General features: G+C 41.7%; 2 protein-coding genes across 8 annotated transcripts in view; both read right to left on the bottom strand.

Annotated features, from left to right (window-relative positions):
* Positions 1-11,572, bottom strand: part of RGS3 (regulator of G protein signaling 3) — a 135,090-nt gene extending 123,518 nt beyond the window's left edge. For 3 of the 4 annotated variants that reach the window (XR_006725582.2, XM_010957213.3, XM_074362032.1), the window contains exons 1-2: positions 11,420-11,562; positions 9,174-9,275 (exon numbers count right to left, since the gene is read on the bottom strand). The gene's annotated coding sequence lies outside the window, so the exon portion shown is untranslated. Of the gene's footprint in view, positions 1-9,173; positions 9,276-9,919; positions 9,964-11,419 lie in introns of all 4 variants that reach the window. The other variant, XM_045518258.2, reaches the window with a different exon arrangement.
* Positions 11,318-25,941, bottom strand: C4H9orf43 (chromosome 4 C9orf43 homolog). Of its 4 annotated transcripts, XR_012506522.1 has the most exons (15): positions 23,474-25,941; positions 23,222-23,372; positions 20,808-20,865; positions 19,080-19,180; positions 17,691-17,757; positions 16,799-16,971; positions 15,968-16,118; positions 15,559-15,619; positions 15,220-15,281; positions 14,923-14,983; positions 12,761-12,840; positions 12,503-12,612; positions 12,184-12,396; positions 12,015-12,090; positions 11,747-11,807 (listed from the first exon to the last, which is right to left on the bottom strand). XR_012506522.1 is itself a non-coding variant. In XM_045518267.2 (13 exons), exons 1-13 carry the CDS (start codon positions 23,622-23,624, stop codon positions 11,596-11,598), a joined length of 1,404 nt encoding a protein of 467 aa, XP_045374223.2. In that variant the 5' UTR covers positions 23,625-25,941; the 3' UTR covers positions 11,318-11,595. The 4 variants fall into 4 exon arrangements, 1 of the variants encoding a protein (XP_045374223.2); XR_012506521.1 differs by having other exon boundaries at positions 12,184-12,612; XM_045518267.2 differs by lacking the exons at positions 12,184-12,396; positions 12,503-12,612 and having other exon boundaries at positions 11,318-11,807.
* Between the last annotated feature and the right edge of the window lie 191 nt (positions 25,942-26,132).

The following is a 26,132-nucleotide window of genomic DNA, read 5'->3' as shown; positions in this document are numbered from 1 at the left end:
CCAGGTAACCATAAAGCCCAGATAGTTTTAGAGGCGAATTCTATTAGACCTTCAAGAAACAGATAATGCCTATGTAGAACTAGAAAAAAAAAACTGGAAGATATGTTAGTACTAGATAAAAAGCTAGGCAAAGACAAAACCCAGATAAGGTTAGCAATAGAAAACCATAGACCAAAGGTCAAAGATAAAAATAAGAGTAGAAGTTAATGAAATAGAAAACATAAAGAATATCTATTTAAAATGTGACAAAACTGGGCCCACATTCCCCCAGTTTTGCCACATTCCTTTTTTAAAAGAAATCCAGAAATCTCTAATTTTTAATATAACATCTCCCAATTTTTTTAGTATTCATTTAAATCTTTAAAAAATATTATGTAGGCCAAAGAAAACATATCTCTGCCCTACAATTATAACTAGTTTGAAATCTCTGCTAGACCAATCTAACTTAATGAACATAGACACAAAAATCCTAAGTAAAATATTAGCAAATCAAATCCAGCAGTATAGTCAGATACATTCAAATGGTATTTATTCCAGCAATGCAAAGATGGTTCAGATTTAATGAACATACTAGTGTGGTAGCTGACAAAAAACTATAAACTATACCTACAGGCCAGATCTGGCCTACTACCTATTTTTGTACAGTGAGTAAGCTAAAAGTGGATTTTACATTTTTTAATGATTGAAAAAAATTTTAAGCTTTTCTATGGCCATAAAAAATTTAAAATATTTAAATTAAAAAAAGAATTTGAAGTATTTACAAAATAAATAGCAAATATGTATATATGTACAAAGAAGTCTCATAATTGACTAACACATAAAATACTAGCAACCAAAAAAAGAAAAAAATCATCCCACCGTTTGCCTTCAGGAAGTTCAAGCATTTGTATTTATAGATGAGACAACCAAGGCTCAGAGTTAAATGAATCAGGTTGCTAAGGTAGTAAATAAACAGTGGAGAAATAAGAATCCAGCCAAAGAACCACTTATAGAATGTCATCTTTCACACTAATCTTCCTGCTCCAAAAGGCTACAAACTAGGACTGAGACCTCCATGGCTACCAACACATTAAAATTCAATTCAACAAATGTTTGCGAAGCTAAGCACCTATGCTGTGCTGAGCCTTACACTGAGCATAGGGCAACAGAAGTGGACAAGATGGAGCTTACAATCCAGTGGGACATTGGATGTGCGTTACAATAGAGGAAACATGGCAACCCACAGAAACACAGATTAACATCTCACTTAGTCTGGGGAGCTGGGCAGACTGAGATGAGAAAGGAAGTCAGAGAAGACTCCTGGAATGTGTAGTTTACTGCACAGGAATCATACCACAATAAAGGGGTTTAAAGTTATTTTTAAATAAAAAAAAAAGCCAAGACTTCTCAAAGAAAGTGACCTGAAGGATGATGTAGCCAAGCCAAGGAGGTGAAGAAAGGGAAACAGGTAGAAAGAACAAAACATGCAAAGGCCAGAAAATGAGATAAGCATTATACATTTGAGGAATGGAACAATGGGACACACAGCAATGGGAACTTAGAGTGCGAGGGAAGAAGTAATATGCAAGAAGGTAAACATCATACAGGGCTTCATATCTTATTAAAAGGAGCTTGGGCTTTATCCTAAGAGTACAGCAGTCATCAAATGATTTTAAGCAAGATCTTAAAAGGTCCTGTGTTTTAGAAAGATCACTCTGGCTACAGTGTGGAAAAAAAATGGATTGGGAGGGTGGAGGGGTGGCATGAGTGCTGGAAGCAGAAAGTCCTGTTAGGTGAAGTCTTTTCCAGTGGTCCAGGTAAAAAACTAGTGATGGAAAACAGTAGAATCACCAGGCCCTGGTGGTTGATTGGAAGGAAGAAGTCAAGGAATCCTGGCTTAAGAAATTAGCTGTTTAGAAGTGCCCTTTACAGAGATGGCAAACATGAGAGGAAGGGCTGGACTGAGAGGAGACTTCATGAGTTCAACTACAAGCCTGCAGAGGTTGAGTTACTTACTTGCTGTCCAAGTGAAGATGTCAAGTGAACTGTTAAATATACTGGACTTAAGTTCAGGAAAAATACTTAGGCTAAAAATATAGATTTAGGAATTCCCAGTGAAGCCATGGCAATGGATAAGAGAGCCCATAAATAATGTTTAATGTGAGAAGAAGGCTCAGGAAAGAACCAAGAAGAGTACCAACTGAAAAGACAGAGGAAGAAAGGCTGGAAAGGGAAAAGGAAAGCCAGGGAATGTATTAAGAAGGAGATAACAGTCAACAAATCTCAAATACTGTTGAGAGGTCAAGTAGGTTAATAACTGAGATGTGTCCATTGGATTTAGCAACAAGACAATCATTGTTGATCTTCCATCCCAGAGTAAAATGCTGGGAGGCAGCAACTCCACATGAATGAAACTGTACCAAATTCACTCCAAAAGGAAAAATACCCTGGGCTCAAAGCCAGAGAATATTCTTGGGTCAGGTTTTTTTCTTGTCCTAAATTTAACCAGCTGGAACGTTTTGTTAAGGGGTAATTTTTTCACCCTTGAAATGCAGGATTTGCCTTTTACAAGTATGTCTGCAATTCATCTTCAAGGTAAAACACAGTATCTTGAGTTAGTGGTTCTCTACAGGAGCAGGTGCTGGTTGCTATAAATACCACTGAGAAACTTTAATTTGCCTCAGATTTAGAAGGCTTTGGTGACCTAAATACACAAATAGGGTCTAAGTGGGAACCAAGTAAAGAATTTCAAGATTTTAAGTGAGCTGAGGGTACTGTTTCAAAGTAGAAAAGAACAAAACTTTCAGTACCAAAGGAATGTGAAACAGTAAGCTGAGTCCAATGATAAGAGCCAAAGACTTGACAGAAAAGAAAAGCAGAATCCCCTGTCTCTCCTAGAATGGCTCAGCTTCCCTGCAGTTATGTTGCAAGCCCTTTTAGCCTCTTCAAGAAGCACCTCTTTTCCTGATCTGATAACAAGCAACTTGGCTTGGCATAGTCAAGGGCTCCAGAGGCCTTAAAAAAGTTTTTCAAACTTAAAGAACAAGGTAAACTTCTGCCTCCTGCCAAGATGGAGTAACATCTTGGGACTCGATCCAATCCAGAAACTGGATTTTCCCTCTCACCTAAAACAACTAAAAGATTGCACAAAATATATGAAGCAACCGTTTTCAAGATATTGGGCATCACGCAACAAAGGACAGTGATCCCTGAGAAACAAAACCAACAAGGTGAGCCCTGTGATTGCCCCAGTCAGTTGCCTGGAGAGATTTTCTAAAGGGGACAGGCCAACTCCTAAACCTTAACTTGAGGAGTTCAGGAGGCCAAGGCAGCTGGAGTTCACAGGACAGAGCATCAGAGAGGAAAGAGCTGCACAAAGAGAGAGCTTCAGAGATCTGCAGAGGGTCTTCCTTCAAATCTTCAGCTAAGCACTGATGAGCTCATAGGTATTAGGAAAGTACCTGAGGCTGGGGAAAGAACCACCCAAAAGGATTAGAAGGAACAATCTCTGAAGCTCTTACAAGACTAGGATTAGTTCTTATTTTTATCAGCCAGAGTGGAAAGACCTTCTAATTCATGGGGCATTGGGTAGGTACTCAGAAGAGTTTTGCCTCTGTTGATTAATTAGCCTTATACTAAATGACACTCTGTTCCCATCTTAAAAACCTTAAAAAAGACCCAAAAAGATCAAAAGCTTTCTAAGTAACTTAACTGCATCCCAGAACAAGCTCAAGAATATTTATAGGAACACAAAAATATCCAACACCCAACAAGGGAAAATTCACAATAAAAATGGTGTCCAATACAAAGTTACCAGGCATGCAAAGAAGCAGAAATATGTGACCCACAATAAAGAGAAAAATCAATAGAAACCAATCCAGCAATGACATAGATGATAGACTTAAAATAATTATTACAACTACTAAACAAAAACATTAAAGACAAGAACATTAAAATAGTAATTACAACTGTATATATACGTTCAAGAAGCACTTTAAGAGCATGTTAGAGACATAGACATTAAAAAAAGACTAAATCAAACATCTAGAGGTGAAAAATATGTCTGAGATGAAAAAAATTCACACGATGGGATTCATAGCAGATCAGACACTGTAGGTTAAAAAAAAAGATTAGTGAACTCAAAGACATAGCTATAGAAACTATCCAAAATGAAACACAAAGAGGAAAAAACCCCAAAAGGACAGGGAAAAAAAAAAAAGCATCAGTGAGCTGATGCTTTTCCAGCAGTAGGGGATAGAAAATATATTTGAAGAAATAATGGGGGGAAGTTGCCCAAATTTGATGAAAACTATAAACCCATAAATCCAAAAAGCTCAATGAACCCCAGCAGAACATGAAGAAACTTATACCAAAGCACATCATGATCAAATTGCTTAAAACCAGTGACAAAGGGGAAATCAGCAAGAAAAAAAAAAAGCATATTATATACAGAGGAACAAAGAATGACCATTGGACTTATCACAAATATGTACCAGAAGAGTGAAGCAACAACTTTAAAGAAAAAAACTGCCAACCTAGAATTCTTTACCCAGCAAAAATATCTTCTATAAAATGAAGGCAAAAATAAAGATTTTCTCAGACTTACAAAAGTTGAATGAGTTCATCACCGACAAACCTATACTGTAAGAAATGTTAAAATCCTTCAGGCCGAAGGAAAACAATACCATATGGAAGTCTTGATCCACACGAAGAAATGAAGAAAACACCAGGAGTGGTAATTACGTGGGCACATATAAGAGATTTTTTTCCTTATTATTTAAATCTCTTTAAAAGGACAATGTAACTAGGATAAGGAACCATTAACTAAAAAAAAACACCCAGAGCTCCCTGCATCCTGGAATAAATTGTTATATATTGCCTTGTCTAAATTCTGATGAGGTAATTGCAAGAAGCAAACTCCAGGAAAGCTATTAGCAAGTTAGCATTCGCAGTCACATGGGAATGTGGATTCTACTGCTGGAAGAAAATAATATAGATATGTTTAGTATAAAATGCAATAACCACAGCTAAGCTCTGTGGCTCAGATGGATTACACTCAAGCTTGAATATAAGGCTTATGTAGACCAAAGTGTTTTTATGGATCAATGTACTGTGATGATGAAGTGTCTAATTACTGGACAGTAGCAGATCATACAGAGACAGAGGTCATGGCATCCAGAGATCCCAAACATTCTCCAGGGGAATTTCATTGGGAACTAGGAAATATATCTTGGTTGGTTTTACTGCAGCCATGACTGAGACGAGGCAGGTATTCCCTTTGCTTCCAGATTCTTACCAATCACTCTTGGACCCCCCTCTCTGCCAGCATTACTTACTGTTCACTCAGAAGTCACCAATGACTTCCTTATTATGAAAATCACTTGCGTCTTCTCAGTCCTCATCCCCCTTGCCTCCCACTTCTCTGATAATTCATCTGTTTCATGGCTCTTCCTGCCTTCTACTGAGAGTATGTTACTGTTGTGCCCTTCGGTCTCCCTGCGTCCTCAATATTCTCCCCTTCCAAGATCTCATCCATTCCTATTGTTACTCTCACCTACCTGCTCTGATGATGGCTTCCAGATCTCTCTCCAAAGCCAGGGCCCAGGGCCACCTCTGTTTTGACATGCTAGCCAATTACCTCCTTCCTCTCTGCACCCCCTTCTCCCTGACTGCTCACCTAGACTATAGTCTAATTGTCTTCTTTCATATCTTTCTCCCCAGCTCATCTGTGAGCAACTCTAGTGCAGTGACTGAGATGTGTCTTCTTACTAGCTGCCTACTGCCCAGCCGAATGTCTGGCACACATTTTAAGAAGACAAATCTTGCAGAGGAATTCAGATCTAAAATCAGCATATAAAGCATGGATTGTGAATAGTCAAAATTACCCTCAAATAAGCCCTTAGTCACCCATAAAATGCACACAGTATTGTAAATCAAAAGGGGAAGAGCAAATTCACCTTCCCCATCTTGCCCTCCCTCTGGGAGGTATTTCCACTGAGTGCAGAGCTGAAACAGCCCGCAGCGGCTGCATTATGTTCTCTCTGTCACTCCCTCCCACTTGGGCTTCATTTTTTGGTCCCCTACACAGACCGAATTTCCTAAGTGAAAAGCATAAACAGCAAGAATTCCACTGTAAAGTTCTGATAAACGAATTCCTTTATCTTTCCTTAAACTGGTTCTTCCTTTTGACTTCACAATTTCTAATAATGACAGCACCTCACTGAATCAGGCTGAGAAGTCTTTGACTCCTCCCTCTCTCTCCTTCCACTTCCCAGATTCTTCTTAATTCTTTTGCACCACGTCCCTTTGCCTCCATTCTTATGCATGATCCAGGCCCTGATCACCTCCTACCTTGACTTCTATGATAGCCTCCTAACTGGTCTCGCTGGTCTTGCTGGTCTCCCTCCAGTTCATGTTTCACTGCCATTAGATTAACATTTTCTAAAGCACTAATTTAGTCCTAGCATCTGCTATTCAAAAGCCATCAATGGCTATCAGATAGAGTCTACTCCCTCCAGCCTGGCACTCAAGGCCCTGAACAATCTAGTCACGAGCTGTCACAACCTGTCTCCAGTCCTACCTTCCACTCTTCCCAAACAGGAACACTACACCCCTTGCCTATCCCCCAAACTCTTCCCACCTGCATCACTTCCCTCCACCTAAAGGCCACCTCCACAAACATCTCCACTTGCCAAAACCTAACTCATCTTCAGATGGTAGCACCCAAAGTGTCCCCTCCTTCCTCTCACCACTGGAGCTCTTATTTGTACCACTCAGCTCACGTTGCTACATCACAGATACCCCAAAGAGAGGAGATATGTCACATATGCTTTTTATTCATTTGTGCTCATTCAGTATATATGATTGAGCATTTACAATGTGCACTCAACCAGGTGCTAAAGATATGCAGTGAAGACAGGTGCCACTCACAGAACCAACAGTCTGGCAGTGAAGGTGGCAGCGGACGAGCTGTGAGCCCCACAGAGTCTGAGAGGAAAAGGGAAAGAGCGAGACCTCACCCTGACAGTGGTCAGAAAAAGCTTCCCAAAATAGTAACACTCAAGCTGAGACCTAAAGAATGAATAGAAAGTGGCCAGGCAGAGGGGGGAAGAAAAGAATTTTACAGATTGTAGGGAAACTAAGGGGGCGGGGGAAAGTCTGAAGGTAAGAGAGGACAGGACTTATTAAAAGAACCAAAAGGAAAAAATCATGGCTGGGACACACAGAATGAGGTGAGAGCTGGAGGTAGTGGGGCTGAGAGAGAAAAGTTGGGCCCAACCAGGTCACAGCTCTACCTTGTAAGGCTTGTAAAACAAGCAAAAGAGGTTGGGTTTGATCCTGAGAGCAAGGGAGAGTTTTAAGGAAAGGAGTAACATGATCATACGAGCGTGTTGGGAAGGTGGGAGAATGACTGGGAGCAGTAAAGACCAAGGGTTGATGCAGTGACCCAGATGAAAGAAGATGGAGGCCTGGACTAACGTAAGAGCAGAAGAAACAGGAGAACATGGATCTGAGTGCTACAGCTAATAGGATTTGGTGATTAATTGAACTCAAAGGGGCCATGAGAGGAAAAAGTCAGCGATGACCACACAGCCAAGACCAGTGCTCTGCACACATTAATAATATTTGTGGAATGAATGAATGAACAACAAATAAATTATTGAATGAAAAAAGGTACCAATTAATGAGAGGCAAAGAGAAGAGTAAATTATTTTTGAAGACCCCTTCCAAAACAGAGCAATCATTAGAAAGAAGTAACATAGACTCAAGAAAAAAAAAAGTCCAAATTTGTTGGTTTACATCCTCCCTATATTTTCAAACAGGTGAATTGAGGAGATGAAAAGCAGTTTAAGAGCCTCAGGTCGCTGTTGGTGTTTCTACCTTCCCAAACACTGCCTCCCTGAGTCTCTGCCCAACTAGCGATCTGTCAGGATCATCAACAGCTCCCAACTTCCCCAAATCCTAGGCCTGTGTGCATTTGCCAGAATTTTCCACACTCTGGAAATGGTTCTTTCAGTGACAATCTACGTTGTTCAAAGACTAATTCATCCATTTATTTATTTGTTTGTTTGTTTGTTTGTTTATTGAGTGCCTACTACATGCTAGGGCTATAGCCTGGGGCTACAAACATGACAATGGACACAACCCCATCCCTCTAGGAGCTTCCAGTCCCCTCGAGCATTTAAGTTGGATCACATATGTAAAGAGTGAAATGTGGCCTTTCCTCCAGTGACTCACAAAGAAGCTTCTTTGACTGTGTGTATATACTCAGTCTCAGAAATAGAGGTCTCCTGTCTCAGAAGAGTATCATTTTCGTAATATAATAACACCACCTAGTGGTCTCAAACAACTTTACCACTTGATCCAGTAAAATTTCTAGCTATATTCCTGGGAATGATGCTCCACCATCTCTCCAAAATGTTTCCTTTCTCTATCAAGACAATCTAGGGGTTGATTTCTAACATATAATAATCACTTAATATCTGTTAAATAAATATATAAACAGAAGAGCAAATTAATTTCATACCCTGGTACCTTATGGCAACTGAAAAAGAAAATTTATAAAAATTTTTCCCAGATTCTTCTGGATTCCAAAGAGCCTCTAATCATTTCCATCTAAAATCCAGAGGCATGTCTGTCCTTAATTTAGCAAACAATTCCTTTAGGTGCATTTGAATAAGCTGATTTTTTTCAAGGGTCACTGCCACCAAGAATGAAACCCTGACTCTCTCCCACCAAAGGGAACTTTCTATAATCCCAAAACAATGAAAAACAGAGTCTGTTACCCAAGAAAGCAGGACCAATAACGAAAGACAGCTGGCTCTGCAAGGAGAAGTGTGGACACAGAATGTCTGAAGATGTTTTCATAGACTCTGCTTGGGTGCACAGGTCAAACTGGACCAGGTATCATTGGGAAGTATGCTCAGAAAACAACGATGACCCAAATAAAGTGGGCTAGCCCCAGTAGAGATCACAAAGAAAATGAAATGAACAAAAGAAACCAGAGTATAGTTTCTTAGGAACATAAGGCTCCCAGGACAATATTCCAAAAGGCTAAATCTTAAGTCCTCTCTGCTTACGTGCGTAAAGCGGATCCCCAAGCGATTCTGGCTTGAGTCTCCTGGCTATTAGGCTTTAATTCTCCTGATTCCTATGGCCCAGATGGTAGGGAAATGGCAGTTAGCAACAGTTACCTGGCTCCTCCTCTCTCAGAACATTGGAAGGCTGAAGCAAAGGGTTCATGAAGGCTCCTCCCCATCAGTGAACTCATTTCAACAGGGCCTCTTCCTTCCTTCCTGATTAAAGAGAGGGAATCAGAGAGGCATCAGAACACAGTGCATTTGTATCTTCATTGTATCTCCGTAGATTTGTATCTTCATTGAAATAATGTTTCAGGGGATAGGAGTAAAATGTCTTACAGGGCGCCTTTTTTCTAATTCACCCAAAGGCCCCAAATGGACTATCTTCAGCCCTGTATTCTGTGCCTCAGTTTCCTAAACTATAAAACAGAGGCGACCCACATCTATCCATAGAGTTGGCAAAATAATTAATCAAAATAGTATAAAGTGCCTTGAAAACCATAATGTGATATGCAGGTTATATTTCCCTAACTTCTGTTTGTGATTATCCAAATTTGAGGGACTGAGATAACAAAGATGAAACAAGTTTCAGCCTACAATGTTTTTTCTCCCTTTGAAAATAGAAGCAAAGGCCAGTATTCAGATAGCAAATATCTTTTCACTTAAAATATGTCATGGTTCAAAAGGTAAATTTATACTGATCAACAGGAACTTAAAAAAATGTGCCAGTTTCTGGGAGCTGCTTTACTAAGTAAGTAAAGTAGCTGAATTAGTTATACAATAGTTAGACCTTCTCTGAGTCTTCAGATGAAATGAGCAAATTAAAGCTAAGCTCTGCCCATCCTCACCCCACTACTGACCACTGGAAATCGGGTTTGCTCGGGAGGACAGGTCTGAGGGTAGGCTAAGGAGAAGAGAAAAAGTTGTAAATTTTTAAGTTAGCCCACAGAAGTCATTCTGCAATGTGATGTACATTTGAGAAATAATTATTTTCAGGAAAATAGCCCACATAATGCCTCTTGGATTCCTCTCACCATGAAGATTCAGCTAAGTATAGTTCAGTCTTATAACACAAATGATGTCATATGATTTTGATTTGGCTTGGAAAAAAGGAAGAATGGATAGGCAGGAGTTTTAGCTTTCTAATTTGGTCTGTTTTGAGACAATGTTAAAAAGGAGTTGAACATTTAATCTGCCTTTCTTGTACGAACTGTACTTAAGGTAGAAAATAATTGATAAGGGGTAAGTTTCTCTTTATAAAAAGTTCTCAGGCCCAGTCCGGAGTTCCACTTCCTTCCTTATAGTGCAACGAGCTCCACAAACAGATCTCCAACGAAACAAATGAAAATTATTTTAAGTCTCTGAAACGGCTCTAAGAGCATACAACAAATGAAGAAACATTCAAAAAAATCTACAAAACCTCGGTAAGAGCTGCAGGAGTCTATGGTATGTGACCCTAGGACCATCTCCCCCATTCCTCCCTACTTCAGTGAGAAGCCCTACTCCAGACTGCTGCAGCCCAAGGACACAGGGCTCCCTCTCCCCCTAGTTCCAAGTCAGAGAGCTACTTCCCAGGAGGGTCAGGACATCATCACATCTCATCCTGCCCTCAGCTACCTGTTGCTGAGGCTAAGTTCTGGTGAGTACAGCCAACAGGTGAAGGTTCTCTTCTTCCACCCAGCCCCTACTTGTGGGAAAGAGGCTCGATCTTGGGTACAGAGCTGCTGAGAATACTGGGGCCCTGAATGCTCATGAGGCATGGGGCCCAGGCTTCTATTACCCAAATCTAATACACTGGGTACATGAGTTTTGTTATTCTCTTTTGTGTAATTTTGAAAATTTTCTGTATTAAAAAGTTTAAGGACAAAAACATGAAAAAAAATCCTTCTGAAAACCAAGTACAAGGGACCCTGAGACTCTGAAATTCTGAGTCTTTACCAGCATCACTGAAATCTTCCTGCAGACTCAGCAACTTGGGAATATGAGTTCCATACTATACACAGGACTACTGCACATAACACATACACACATAACACAATGACTATTACTTGATAATGAAGCAGATGCCATCCCCAAAAGAAACCATTTCCAGAGAATGAGAGGGAAAGCTAGGAACAAATTAGGGGTTCCCACAGGCCAAATTCATCCCTTCCTATAACTAGAAAGCTTTCAAGAGTTTTGGAGAGGAGATAAAAGTGACCCAGAAAAGAGATACTAAAAAACATCTCTCCCCTCCTCCTAAAAACAGAGAATGAATCTTTTGATGAAGCAGCAGCTGTGTTTAATCACTAAAATTATCCTGGCCCTAATGGAAAAGAAACAGTCTAAGTTTGAAAAGGGTGGGGCTTTTTCTCTCTCACTTATTTTAGAAGCCAGTAGCAGCCCATGAAGAAAACAGAATCCTAAGGTCAGGCCCTGGTAAAGGTTCCAGGAAGTAGAAGTCCCCTCTCCTTTCTGCCCTCATGTCCAAGGTCGCTGTCCTCAGGAATCCAAGCATCCTGCTCTGGAATAAGGCTGCCCCGGGGATGCCTTCCACCTATGCCTCCAGAGATTCTTCACTCTGTGCCCCAGAGGGCTGGTTCTCCTCATCTTCATCACCAGTGGCCTGAAGAATCCTCAGCAGTTTGAGCTCAGGGTTCCAGCCTATTCCAGAAGTACTGTTTGGGGTCCTCTTTTGGGCTTCCAGCAAAACCTCCATCTGAGTCCTGATGTCCTTGTGAGTGCATTCTATTCTAGGTAATTCAGGACCTAAAAAAAGATGCAGTCATTAATTGCACATGGAGCCTTCTCCCAACTGTGAAAAATGGACAGAAAAGGAAGGGCTGGGTTGTCTTTAGGACCCTTCTGAGAGATGAGGACTGTTCCCTCCAGGGAGGTGAACCATCCTGGTCCACACAGGTTCAGCTCTCCCTGTCCTCAGTCACTTACTAAGGTTCCTCCACCCTAGTAACTTACTCTTCTTACTGGGGAATGAATCCAGGTGTTTCTTAGAGTAGTCCACCTGTGGTTTCTCTGTGGAATCCTGAAATGCCTACGTGTAAAAGAAACTTGAATCAGGACTTTAGGGAACAAAGGATTTTTCTTAGAGACATTAACGTCTAAGATGAGATAAAATGCCACCTACCCAAAACTAAAAAGAAGCTGGTGTCACACATTCTGTACCCTCCAGGCTGACCAGATGAAGCCAGAATCCAGTCTTCCCCATTCCCAGCTGTCAACTAAGGGTAGACTGCCTCCAGAGGTGGCTGCCAATAATTCCTCCCATTCCTGTATGCACATACTGTTCTTTCCAACAAGAGATGGAGTCAATTTCCTCTCCTCTTAAATCTGGGCTGGACTTGTGATTTTTTTTTTTTTGGACAAATAAAATGTGGCAGAAGTGAGTGACACTGTTCCAGTTCCAGGCCCATCACTTAAGAAAGTGCTTTCATGAGATTACTTACTGTCAAGAAGACTAAGCAAGCCACATGGAGAGGCCTCATGGAAGAGAACTAAGATAATTTGGCCAACATCCCCAGCTCAGCCTCCAACTGAATGCAGCTGCATGAGTGACCTTAAGACAGACCAGGAAAACTGTCCAGTCAACCCACAGAATCACAAGAACTAACAAACCACTATGGCTTCATCTTTGAGGTGGTTTGTTATAGAGTAACTGACAACTGAAACAGGGCCCTAGCAGAATGGCCCCCATATCCTCTCACCTGTTTCAAGGTGGGGCCTTCTATCTTCATCTGCTTCTGCTGCTTTTTGCGACTTTCCTGACCTGGTAGATTTCTGTGATCTGTGACCACAAAATCAATTCAATTCTCTTCTTATCGGTATTTCGTACCTCACTGCAGGGCTTCTAGCTGACCCCTAGTCTGCAAATGACTCCCCATCCAGGACAAGACAGGACCTTAGGGGCAGGTAAAAGGGAGTTAGGCCCTCTGAGTTCTACTGGTGATTCTGTTCGCCTGGGACTGTGACAACATCTGTTACAGAATTAGCGATTAGGGTAAAGTGTGTGTTAAAAGATCCAGGATTCCTCCAAGAAACCTAAGGGACAGGTGCCTGTACACCATACAGCAAAAGAAACTCTAACTCTACCTTTTCAGTTTGTAAATATTCCTCTTACCTTCTTGTGTCATCCCTAATGTACCCATATTGGCTTCTGAAAGTGAACATCCTCCCCAGCAGAAAAAAACTCTAGATCTATGATTCTTTTCCATCAGATGTTTTCCCAACTAGTCCCTAATACATTCTTTCCTCTGCCAGTCTCCCTTTCTTTAACTGAACATCTTCCAAGCTGTCACCAGAGATATGATGCTAAAAGGGAAAGCCAATCAACATGTTCAACACATGGGCTGCCTCCCCACCAGCACTGGTTCTCATCTTAGCTACACACTGGAAGCACTGGGGAATTCTAAAAACCACTGAGGCCTGGGTCCCCACACCAGAAATTCTGATGTAATAGGTCTGAGGTGCAGCCCGGGTGTTAGGGTTTTAAAAGCTCCTCAGGTGATTTCAGGGTGCTGACAGGGTGGAGCACCACTGACTCGGAGGATGAAGATCAAACATCTTAGGCTATTGGGCCTGATTTACCTCCTCCTGTAAATACCTGACCCCACGGCCACAGTAGACTGCTCAGTGCTCCCGGCAGCCACGTGCCTCCAAGATGCCTTTGCACATGCTATTCCCACTTCCAGAAAGTCTCATCGATATTGGGAAAACTCTCCAGATCCAATGCAAAAAATCATCTCTGCCATGAGGCCTTCCTCAGTTCAGTGAGAAGCCACTGCTCTATGAAAAGAATTCAAAGGGGCACCCCTAGTCACCCACACAGAGCTGCTCCTATTGGAGGCATCAGGAAGAGGAATGAAAGGCACCAGAATGAAACTTGGGAGTGCTGACCACCCTAGATGCAGGGCTAACTTTGGACAAGTAACTCCACCCTGAGCCACAGCCCCAGTTCTGTCTACTTCCCATGTAAAGGTCAACAGCCTTAGATCTTCAGGCTAGAAGACACCATTGGTATCAGAGCTCAGTGAGATGGAAAATAAACCAAGAGCAGCATCCTTCTCAGGAAACATCTCACCGGGCCCTCCCAGCGGCCACAGGGTTGGAGAGTAAATTTTGATGATTAAACAGTTACTTTCACATTACAATCAGCAATGTCCAGTCTACTTAGGGTAGAAGACTCTTCCATGGTTTAGGAGGATTCTTTCTCCTTCCCTCCCATTCTGCACCCAAGCTGAGAAACATCAGAGGGACCAGGGTAAGTATATCCTTCAGCTCAGACATGAGAAGGACTCCAAAAGGGGGGGTCTCTTGTCTCCAGCATGAAGGCTAGAGGAAAAGAATCGCCTGTCAAGAATTAGCTCTCTGCCTCCTGGGTCGGGCTAGACAGTGAGAGGCTCCTGAGACTTTAACCTGTGGCTGGGAGGTGGAGGGCCCTGACTCTGCTTCCTTAGACCTCTCTTAGGGCTTGGAGAGGGGCCCTGGCTCTTCCCTGCCCCATTGGCCAATGGGCCCCCAGCAGTATTCTCTTCAATAACCTGGGCTTACTCTTCATCCTCAAACTGCTGCTTTTTCTAAAGTAGGACCCAAGGGGAAAATGACTCTGACTCATGCCTGTGGTCATCTCTCAAATCCCCATGTGAAGCAGACATCTGGTCCAGCTCCCTTACTTAGTAAATATTTGATGGAAGGATGATACACAGTGGACCAGCCAAACCGAAGCACTCCAAGGAGAATTCTGAGTGCCTGACAGGCAAGTCCCCAAATGACAAAAACTTCAGCTTTTCCTGTCTTCAGCTATGTCCTGGGATTTTCTCGTTCCCAAGCCCACATTCCCCTTACCACAGTGTGGTATAAATCATGGCACCTGAAAGTTTCTGCGAAGCATTATGACTCCCTGGTTCACTCTTGGATTTCTTTTTAGGCTCCTGAAACCCACATGAGAAGGAACTGAATTAGGACTTTTGGAAGTGAAGGAAACTTTTCAAAAAGAGTTTAAAAGAAGGAAGTTAGTATCTATAACCACACGGGAAGCTTGTATCTACAACCAGACAGAACAGGGAGACTCCCACCTCCCACACATCCCTTCCCGTGCCAGGCTGCACCTACTTGCTCCAGGCCCAGCAAGTCCTTGGGGTCCCCTCACCCCTCACTGCCATTCTACCTGCTTCCTAGTAGGTGTCTTCACCCTCCTCTGCTGCTGCCACTGCTGCTTCCTCTTACGACCTGGTGACCACAGAGCCAGCTCAGTCCTCTTCTCCCTGACGGCTCCCGCCCTTCCGCCAGGCTCCTTGCTGCACCCTGCTCCCCAGTGGGGACACTGTCTCTCTGGTCAAGACCCAGCCGAGGGGCAGGGGAGGACGCTTTTTGAAACTGAAGTTTCCTGAGTTCTACATGTGACCTGTGGCCACAGACATAACTGAACTGAGACCAAGATCAAGTATAAGAAATGTGGGCTGAAGGGAAATGGAAACTGGAGCTCTGGCAGCACCAGAAAACCTACCTTCTGTTGTCAGATTACAATTGAATTTCTTCAAATGTTCAGGGTATCGCAATGCTGGTCTCTGGAGAAAAATAAAAGAAGAAAAGCTCTACTATAGGTCTTTCCCTTTCCCAAAATGTATCCCTGAATGCATTTATCCATTTAGTCAACAAGCAGCGCTGTACCAGGGGCTTTGGAGAAGGGAAAAGATGTGGGGAGCCAAGTGCAGAAGAAATAGAGAGTGTTGCTCTCCTGAAACCTCTCCCCATACGTGTACTTTCACATGTACAGCCTAGCCCTTCTGTGGGGCCTGGATCCAGAGTGGAAGGATGAAAGAGAAAGAAGAAACAGAAAGTTGACTCTTCCAGCCTTGAGAGGTGACTTCGGCTTTACACGCAGACACCTGTCTCTGAGGTTCCCTAGCTCGCACCTGCAGGGTGAGGCGGTGTACAGTTAAACACATCTTAGCAGAAATGGCACTGTCGGGGTGGCTCTTCTCCAGGGGAGGTTTCTTTTTCATCATGGCCAAATGTGTCTTCATCTCTGGATAAGGTATGGGTTTCCCTTTATCTAGTAAGAGGCTGAAGGGAACAGCAAGAGCAGACCATCAGTAACAACAATTCTTGGAGAATGCAGCTCAGGAAAAAGAGATGAAAAGGGCTCCAAATTTAAAGAAATGTCCACTCCGGGCCTTAGAAGGCCTGTACCAACAGGCGCTGACCCAGTAACGGCTCTCAGATGCAACTGTGATAATCATAGCTGAAAGGGTTAAGTGTTGACACATGTCAGGCTCATGTGCTTTATACCAATGAATCTTTACAACACCCCAACCTGCCGTATTATCCTCATTTTGCAAACAAGGAAAATGAAGATTAAAGAGGCTAAAAAAAATTACCAAAATTCACAAAGGCAGTAAATTTCAATACAAAATTGAAAGGCTGTCTCCCTCCAAACCACACATCCATCCTGCCTTCCACTTACCCATAATTCATCTATTAAAAAAAGAGCAAATAGTGTCTAGCTCCTGGTGGAGGTTTCAGTGAGAGAATATATGCAGCACAGGGCCTGGCAGACGGGAAGTACTTAACAAATGGTGGTGATTCTTGTCATCACTGTATATTGATAAGTCTAAGAACTCAGTGACCAAGTAGGGTGACAGTTTTCTCCCCTCCCTGCTCAGAAAGAGCACGTGCTTAGACCCTTCTCAGCTTCTAAGGAAAACATGATGCTCGGTTCTCCCACAGGCTTACGTGATACTTACTCCTCCAGGAGATCCTGAGGTAACATGTCACACCGCTTCCACAAGGGTGCGGATTCCGAACTTGGTTGCTCAAACAAATGTACTGGGGAGGAAGGAGACACAATTGTCCTTAGAGGTCCCAACTGTGTTTCTGTGTTTTGGTTTTCATAGAAGAACTGAGCTGACTTGTCTTTCTGGAAGAGAGACAATGGAAAGAACTCCCTGAAGCACTGTCTTCAATGCCACTTCTTCCCATCAACATTCCAGCCTCCCAACACAACTCTGGTACAGGAAGCTCCGTCTTTCCAGACCTACTCCAGCATCCCCGCCTCCCCTGCACTATGAGAACCACCACATCTTTCCTATCTGGCTCCTCAACCCTATTGTTGAATTCAGACCATACGGGAATTAGTGGTTCTGTTTTGTTTTTTTCTCCAGAAGGTTATTAATTTATTCACCGAGCAAACTGAACAAATATTTACTAGCCTTCTATGTGCCAGGCACAGGGCTAGGGCTTGGGATTCAGCAATGAACAAAATGGACCAAAACACTACGCTCCAAATGTAGTAACCTTCCAGCCCTGGGACTTACCCAAGGATATATTTACCCAAGGAATGGTAGAATCAGAAGCACAGGTCCATTATAACTTCTAGTCCATTGATACTCTATTCTCATCGTACTGAAAATTAGTTTATAATCAACCAAGAATTCTCTCTGAATACCCAACAGTTCCTCCTAACGTCTCTTCAAGGAATAGAAAATGGTTTGGTAATTATCCCTTAAGAGGGTTTTCTTTTTCAGATTTTGTTCATTTAAAGACAGAATAAGGGAAGGGAGAAGATATCTGAAAGGAAAACAAAAATAAACTCTACAGAGTAATAGCATGAAGATTTGGCCAAAGCATCAAACTTACCTCTGTATATTTCTTTCTTTTCATCCTCCCATCCTGGCTGGTAACAATATGCTTCTTCTCAGCAAGACTTGAAATAAGAATAACCACAACTTATTCCCAGACATCTTAAACAGAAGCACCAAGGATACTTATGAATGATGACCGTGAAAATTTCCATCCTCCATTCAGTACTCAAAGATGGCTGGTTGGGAGCCCAGAGGTACGTGCTGCCCAGAGGCTGGTAAAAACAAGAACCTCCCTTCCACCACCCCCACATCTAAGTCAGGTTCCCCATCACGCTCTCATACAATCCAGTTATTTACTTTCATGGCATCAATCCAAATTAGTAACTATATACTTAGATGTGGTGATGTTTATAATTTCTGAATCACATCACCACAAGACTCCAGGAGGACAAGGACAAAGTCTATTTAGTTCACAACTGAATTCTCATTGCTTAGCAAAGAGGTGCTCAAATATTTTTAGCTCTGTCATTTTCCTCCTCCTTCTTGTCTAGAACATGGATATGATGGCTGGAGCTCCAGCAATCAACTTAGACCTTAAAAGCTCCCATGAAGCACATCAGAAGATGGAAGCCATGGGCTAAGGATGATGGCCCAAAAAGCTAGAAGGAGCTCTGGTTTCTGATTATCTCACAGAGCTGACATACTAGCTGTGACCTACCTACCTCTGGGCTTCTTTTACACAAAAGGAAATAAAGCTTAGGAGTTTTTTGTTCATACAAAAAAAAAAAAAATATATATATATATATATATATTTATATATATTCACACAAAAATGCATACATAAAGAAGACTTCACATGACTTTGAAAGGAAATTAAAAAGAAAGTCTCATCATCTCTGAACAGTCACTCAACAAGAATCTGAAAGCCTCAACAGTCACAAAAGAAAAACCACTTTCTTGCAATGGTTGTCAATATTAGCAAGCATTGGGGCCTTTACCAAATCAACTTTGTCACACCAGCTTTGCACAGAAGTTCTTTATGCTATTCATCTTGTACTAGTCCTAGGGTTGAGACCAAAGATTCACGCACTTTACTGAAAACTTTTTTTACTAGTTGCTGATGGCTAAGAAAAACTGATAGTCAAAAAGCATCTGTTTCTTAATCAAACCTCACAAATACATTGGGCCCTATCTGGTATGCTCTTTACTGCTAGGTAGAATTTGATGTAGAAAAGTCCCAACACATGAATCTCAAAGTGCTTTAACAAGAATTCCAATGTAGCAAGAGGCAAATGCAAGAGACCATAACCTTCTCTGTTTGACCTCCTGTTTCCTGCAATGAGGTGGCTAAAAAGGAGATGACAAAAAGAGGGCCTGCAAAGGACAGCAGGCATTTGCAGAACACAGGAGTTGAAGACTCTCAAGTTCTAGACATGATACTCACCCCACATGCTTCTCTGGTTCTTCTGGGATCCAGATTACAACCATATTTCTAACATCTTGAGCACTGGGAAGTTGTGTCTCATTCAAATTCAGCACTGACAGCTAAGATAAAGATATAAAGCCTATGTATGGCTTGAAGGTACCCACTGATGGTATTCATTACCAGACTAAGGACTGAATTATCTTGCTAACCAAAAAAGTATGGTGGCTTAGAAGATGACAGAAAGACATTTCCCACCTTCAAAATATCTTCATAACATTCCCCCAAGAAACCAGGTGTCAATAAAGGTACTCTGCAAGAGTGAGCACTGGCGAGTGGCTAATCTCCCCTGCCTCCCTGACATTAGGGTGGCATTTAGCAACCCCCAACCCCATCCATAGGAGGATACCTTGGAGCTTACCTAAGAGTACACTACTCATTCTGCCACTCCACTCCAAAGACTTAGATTCCCTACAGATAATACAATACAATTTGGGAGCAGGGAGGGAACTGACAGAGGCAGAAGCAAGTTCTCTACTTTTATAGCCTGTCTATGATCATAGGCACCTACATAAAAGTTAAAGTCATACCTCTTTTCACATTTGGATACTAGAACACAGGTGCTCACAGAAATCTTATAATCATCTAGTCCACTTCGCTGGTAGGATTCAGGCAGGGGGAAAATCTATTAAAAACTAGGCTGTCCCCATGAAAAGGAACTGATTGGCTTGGGGGAGATAGGGAAGACTTTTTTTGCACTATAAACCCTTTTAAGCTTTTATGCTTTTTGAGTTTAGAACTTTTTGAGTTTAGAACCATGTGCATGTATTATCTAGTCAAACAATTAATTTAAAATTAATTTAAAATTAAGGTTAACTTAATCTAACCTTCTTGTTCTTAAAGGTCAAAGAGGTAAGTGATTTGTTCATTCATCCATTCAAACCCATCTACCCTCTCTTAGTCCCTTAAACTCTCCACCACAGGCATCCAGTAGGATGGCAAAGAATAGTAAATCCCTATCGTAGACAAGTAGAAGGGATTTTCTTCCTAAATTCTAATTTAGCTCTGCCTCTAACTAGCTATGTGTTTTAGCAAATCACATCCTGTCTGGACCTCAGTTTCCTCAACTGTGAGATGTATGAGACAGACCAGCAACGTTCTTCAGACTGAAGCTGCAACTTATTCATAGGGCATGAAATCAAATTTTGTGAATTGTAGACTATACTGTTTAAAAATGAAATAGAATACAATAGAATAGGATAGAAAATATCAGAGTATATCACTCATAGTTAGAGTAAGAATTGTTTCATGATATTTTGTTGTAAAATGTATCTCTTACCATAGGTCATAGTTTTAAAAGTTGCAAAGTCATCAGAGTAGATGGACTTAAGGCTCATTTTAGAGCTGATATTCTGGCATTCTAATTTCCCTGTATTGTGAGATGACAGTGTTTACTTAGTAGCTGAGCATGCTCTATGCAGGATAAAGACAGGAAATTCTTACCTACACCAAACTGCCACAAATCAATCCCACTGCGTCTGGGATTTCTGGGAACAGTATAGTATGTAAAGGCACTAACACAGAGCCTAGCATGTAATAAGGGTCCAATATTAGACAGTTATCATCATCATGACCAATAGCCTTATAGATAGATTATAGTCATCCTGAATGTTTAATAAAAGCAAATAATTTATTCCCACTAGTAAAGAGAAAATGCTGAGGAAGTACTCTTTTTAACCTGTGACTTACTTTGGGAGATCTATTAGTACGGTTTATCAAGTCTTTGTTGGGTAAATCCTTCCAAGGCCTAAAAAATAAGAGTTTCCAAACATGAAACAGAGTCACAAAAGACTTACTGGGACGATAAAGTTGGTACTATGAGGAAAAGCCTCCTACTTATCTACAGAAAACCCTCGGCTTAATACTTACCAAATGAATGTACGGTCTCACCATCTCCTTAAGTTGTGTCTCTTTGTTTTCCCTAGAACAGCTTCCAGCCAAACACTGTACACTACAAACACTTCACAACTATTTGTTGCATCAAACTGAAGAGCCTATGCGTCTCTCTCTCTCCAACTACAGATGGCTACGTCACCATCAATTAAAATGTATTAAGTACCTTTGATATAGATGTTCAAAAACATGTTAAATAAAGTGTGGCACAGACATAAAATGGAATATTTTTCAGCCTTAACAATGAATGAAATTCTGATACATGCTACAACATGAATGAACCCTGAAAACATTACGCAATGTGCAATAAGCTAGACACAAAAGGACAAACACTGTATGATTCCACTTATGTGAGGTACCAAGAATCGGCAAATACACAGACACAAAAAAATAGAACTGAGGTTACCAGGGGCTAGAGGGAGGGGGGAATGGGGATTTATTACTTAATGGATAGAGTTTCTATTTGAGATGATGAAAAAGTCCTAGAAAAGGATTGTGGCGATGGCTGCACAACATTGTGAATATACTTGATGGTGCTGAACTGTATACTTAAAAATAGTTAAAATAGTCAATTTTATGTTATGTATATTTACCATAATAGAAAGAGAGCATCAACCCTTTACATTTTCATATCACTTGCTATTTTATTTGTTTTTTTTAAATAAATGTATAATGAATGAAGGTTGCAAAGAGCTGTAAGATAAAGACCCAACTTGTTGGCCTAATTTATGAAGGCCTCCATGATACAGGCCTGTGCTTTTTACTCCAGCTCCCTAGCCTCCTCTCTGACCTATTCCTGCTCTATGTTCTACACACAATGAACTTACATGAAATTACTTTCCTTGTACCTAAAGAATTTCCACTTGCCTCCAAGACTTTGCACGTGCTGTAGTCTAGAACTCTCTTCCTGTCCACTTTCCACGTGCAACTCCCACTTTACTAGGCTGCTCTGATTTCAGGTCTAGGCACAGATGCTACCTGCACAAAAGACAGTGCCCTGGGTCAGAAGCCCTTCCTGGGTGCTTCCACATAACAAGGGGGCATTCCTCTCTCCATACACATCACACTGAATGGTTCTTTGCCTCCTCAACTAGGCTGAAAGCCCCTTAGAGGCATCTTATTTACTGTTGTGTCCCCAGCACACAGCAAAGTGGCCCCCACTAAGATTTATTTGTGAATTCAGTAAGTGACTAAACAAATGATGTCATGCTTTGCCTTGACAGGCCCTGACTGCAAAAAGCCACTATTTTCTCAGGGTTCAAGTCCCAGAAAACCAGAAAGTAGTCCTATCCTTTCCTATACTACTTTTACCCTTACAGAAATCATCAAGGGCTGCGTAAACTGAACAGAAGAAAAGAAATCACCATAAGTGCCGCCACTAGTGCTTTGATTCCAGGCAACGGGGTATTTGAATTTTAGGTCTAAATTTTCCACAGACACCTCCCCCTTAGCTTCCAACATCAATAAGCACAAACTGGGCGCCTAGGCTTTGTAGGCGATTCTAAAAGAAACCATTGCTTCTGCCTTTGAGAGCTTAGAAATAATTTAATACCTAAAAGTAAAAGAGAAGAAGGACTGCATATTGACACAGTTTTCTAATGACCTACAGAAGCTACTCCCTGTTAAGGGCTGAACTCTGCCTCCCCAAATTCTTATATTGAAGTCCTAAGCCCCTAGGACCTCAGAATTTAATTATACTTGGAGATAGGGTCTTTAAGGAGATAATTAAGGTAAAATGAGGTCATATCAGCAGTCCCTAATCCAATATGACTAGTGTGCTTGTAAGGAGAAGAGATTAGGACATAGACACACACAGAGGGAAGACAATGTGAAGACACAGAGAGAAGATGCCGGCCACCAACAAGCCAAGGAGAGAGGGTTCAGAAGAAAACAACTCTGCCAACACCTAATCTTGGACTTCTAGCCTCTAGAACCATAAGAAAACACATTTCTGTTGTTTAAGCTGAACAGTCTGTAGCACCTTGTTATGGTAACCTTAGAAAACTAACACACCCCTCATTTTAACCAACTTCTACAACACAAGTAAGAATGCTTTCTTATTATTTCCCATTGCCTATTCATCACTGCTTTAACTAAACTGATGTTTTATTTTTAATCTAGCTTTCTCAAAGTCTGCTGCATGGGCAAAGGAAGTTAACAGAGAATTTTGAGGTAGTAAGCCCGTTAAGGAAGACTCCATGATAATTTACCTGCCTTGAAATTCGGAGCCAAACTTTGAACCTTGAGGCAATAAAGAGTGAGGCTTGGTGAAGGTAAATTCTGATAAATGATGATGGGCAAGTCTCCTGGCCTGGAAGCAGGAATCTGCGATGTTTACAAGGGTGAGCACTGGGAGTCTGTCTGAAAGACCAGACCAGAAGAAAACACGTAACATGTCAAAAGGGAGCCAAAGAAACAATTCAAAGATCTTGTAAGGAAGGAGACAGGGCTGGCTAACTCACCTTCAGCATTCAGAGGAGACTTGCAGGAGGAGCCCAGAATTCGAGGATGGCCCCTCTCAATCCGGCGAATAGTTGCCCAGCATTGTGGATGCTGACAAACAGCTAGGCCACAGGTAGTTTCGTCCCACTGGCTTTCATCTGGCAAGTCCATAGCTACAAGTAGTTCAGGACAAAAGCCAATCTTGCAGCTCTCTAGCCCTCTGGAGAAACATCACCACATAATTAGGGAGTATTATTATATATTAGCCATGGAGTCCAGATATTAATTTGGACTTCCACACAAAATATTTTTTAAACACCTTTATTGTGGTATGACTCTTGTACACTAAACTACACATATTTCAAATGTACAATTTGATGAATTTTGATAGATGTGTACACCAATGAAATGACCACCACAATCAAGAGAGCTAACATTTCTATCACTCCCCAAGAGGCAAGCACAAAATATTTCTATTGAACCACACAGATAAATCGTGGTCACAGGATAATTAAGAATTGGGTGAAAAAAATCTCAGCATAGAATGACAACAGTCTGGGTGCAGACTGATTTCAGAAGTTCTTCTAATTTAATTAATACCTGAGTGACCTGAGACTTAGCCAATTTGAGCTTCAGTTCCTCATCTGTAAAATGAGGATAAGCCTATTTCACAACAGGGTCATCATAAAATTTACTTAATGGATATTAAAAGGTCTGGCATATAGTTCAAAATAAATATTAGCATCCTTGCCTTTTCCTCTTCATTAATCATTAGGAAGGAGATGCCATCATCTCCAAAAAGCCTTATCAAATTACAACTAATGTACATGGGACTTAAGAATACGCAGATTTTCGAAAACTTAGGGGCTCCTGGAATCAATCCCCTACAGATACTGAGGGAAGTCACCGAAGTGCTTTAGATGGTTCAAACATCTGGAAGACGTGCTTCCCCTTTTAACACACTCCAGTTCTCATACAGGCAGCTAAAATACCCAACAGAAACGAATGGGTTTGCTCAAACAGCAAATCGGTCGACTCACAGTTGCATCAGAAGCCACTGGCTTTTCACTCACTGGCTATATGGTCTGGAGTAAGTGACTTCACTTTCCTCAGCCTCTTTCCTTACATAAAGTAGGGGATGGGGAAATTTTTCAGTAGGATTGTAGAAGCATTAAATGGGATAATGCACTTTTTGTATGATGTATAACAGGTGCTCAATAAATGTCATCCTTCTCTCTCTAGAAATGTTTTAGGCAATCACTACTACCTGATCCCTAATAACTTTTTAAGGTAAGTGGCCATTTCTTCTTTCTTTTACTCAACACATTTATTGACTACCAAATATGTGAGGGGATCTGTTAGGGGCATTGAGAACAAGAATGAACAAAGTAAGCCCCTGTTCTAAAGAGCTTATAATTTAAATCTAAGATAGCAAACTATTGGCCTGGGACTGCACCTGGCCTATGACTTGCTTTGTCTGGCCTTCACTTTTGAGCCATTATTTAAAAATGGAAATAGTCCATAACGTCCAGATTTCCGGCTTCTCTTAAATATCTAAGACAGGGGGCCCAATCCCAACTAGACAGCAACTGGCTGGAACAGAGAACCACCTGACAACTTCAAACCAAATATATTCTATCCAAATGGAGAGTTCCCCCACCAAACTCTATAACCTCTAGCCGAAACAGTTTCGGTTGCCATTTATCAACACATTTGCTGTTGCTTTTTTCATAATAAGGAAATATTTCTCTGTACTCATGTCTCTATCAAAAAACAGGGAAATTAAGGGTGACCTGAGACAGCAAGTTTCAAGAAAAAAAGCAGCATTTCTGCTCAGTAGAAGTAAGGACAATTTCTACGTATGAAATAATGAAAATGATACAACTTAAAAAGCCACTGCAAAACCATGCTGATGTTTTAGACTCGAAAAGATGCATGATGAACAATTCGAAGAACTGAAAAATAAATCCAACTTTAACAGGGTTTGTTTTTGAGTGCGAATGTTATTCTTACAACAGGCTGCTTACTGATCTTTTGTTACCTGACCAGCCCGAACTGAGCCCCGAGGTCCAGTCATACCCAACTCTGTCTGTGTCGCCATCCCTACCACTATACTGGCAAAGTGGTTCTCGTTAAAATTTTTTTAGGTAACAGTTATCCTTAATACCATTATTACAAAATTGGGAGGGGTGAAAAGATTAAGGGTGAACATCAGCACCTGCAGAGTTAAAAAAAAAAGAATCCCCGCTTCGTTCCGGAACAGGGAAGAGAGAATCCGACCTCAGAGGGCTAAGAGGAACCGAAAACGGCAAGAAGTCCGAAGCCCACTGGGAAAAGCGCCGCACCTCAAGGCTGGGTGAGGAGGGCAAAGGGCCCCACCTCCCGTCGGAGGTGGCCCCGCCCCGCCGCTCAGTCCACGCCTTCTTGTCCCACGGTAGCCTCCAGGCTGCGCCGTCTCCAGGCAGCAGCGCAGAGCACTGTGGGGAAAGGACGGAAGCCCCAGTGAGCCATACTTAACTTGTTGAGAAATTTCCAGAAGTGGTGGTGGCGTGAAGCAGGGAAAGTAGCCTGAGAAGGGACGCCGGGTGCCGGTGGCGTCAGATGGAAGCCCCTTGGGGCAAAATCATAGCGGCGTGGAAAGTTCGGACGCACCGGCGACTGGAAGCGGAGGCGGGGCTG

Source organism: Camelus bactrianus, chromosome 4, assembly GCF_048773025.1.
Source record: "Camelus bactrianus isolate YW-2024 breed Bactrian camel chromosome 4, ASM4877302v1, whole genome shotgun sequence".
Taxonomy (NCBI): Eukaryota; Metazoa; Chordata; class Mammalia; order Artiodactyla; family Camelidae; genus Camelus; species Camelus bactrianus.
The sequence above is the reverse complement of the archived record's forward strand: the minus strand, read 5'-3'. Positions and strand labels throughout refer to the sequence as shown.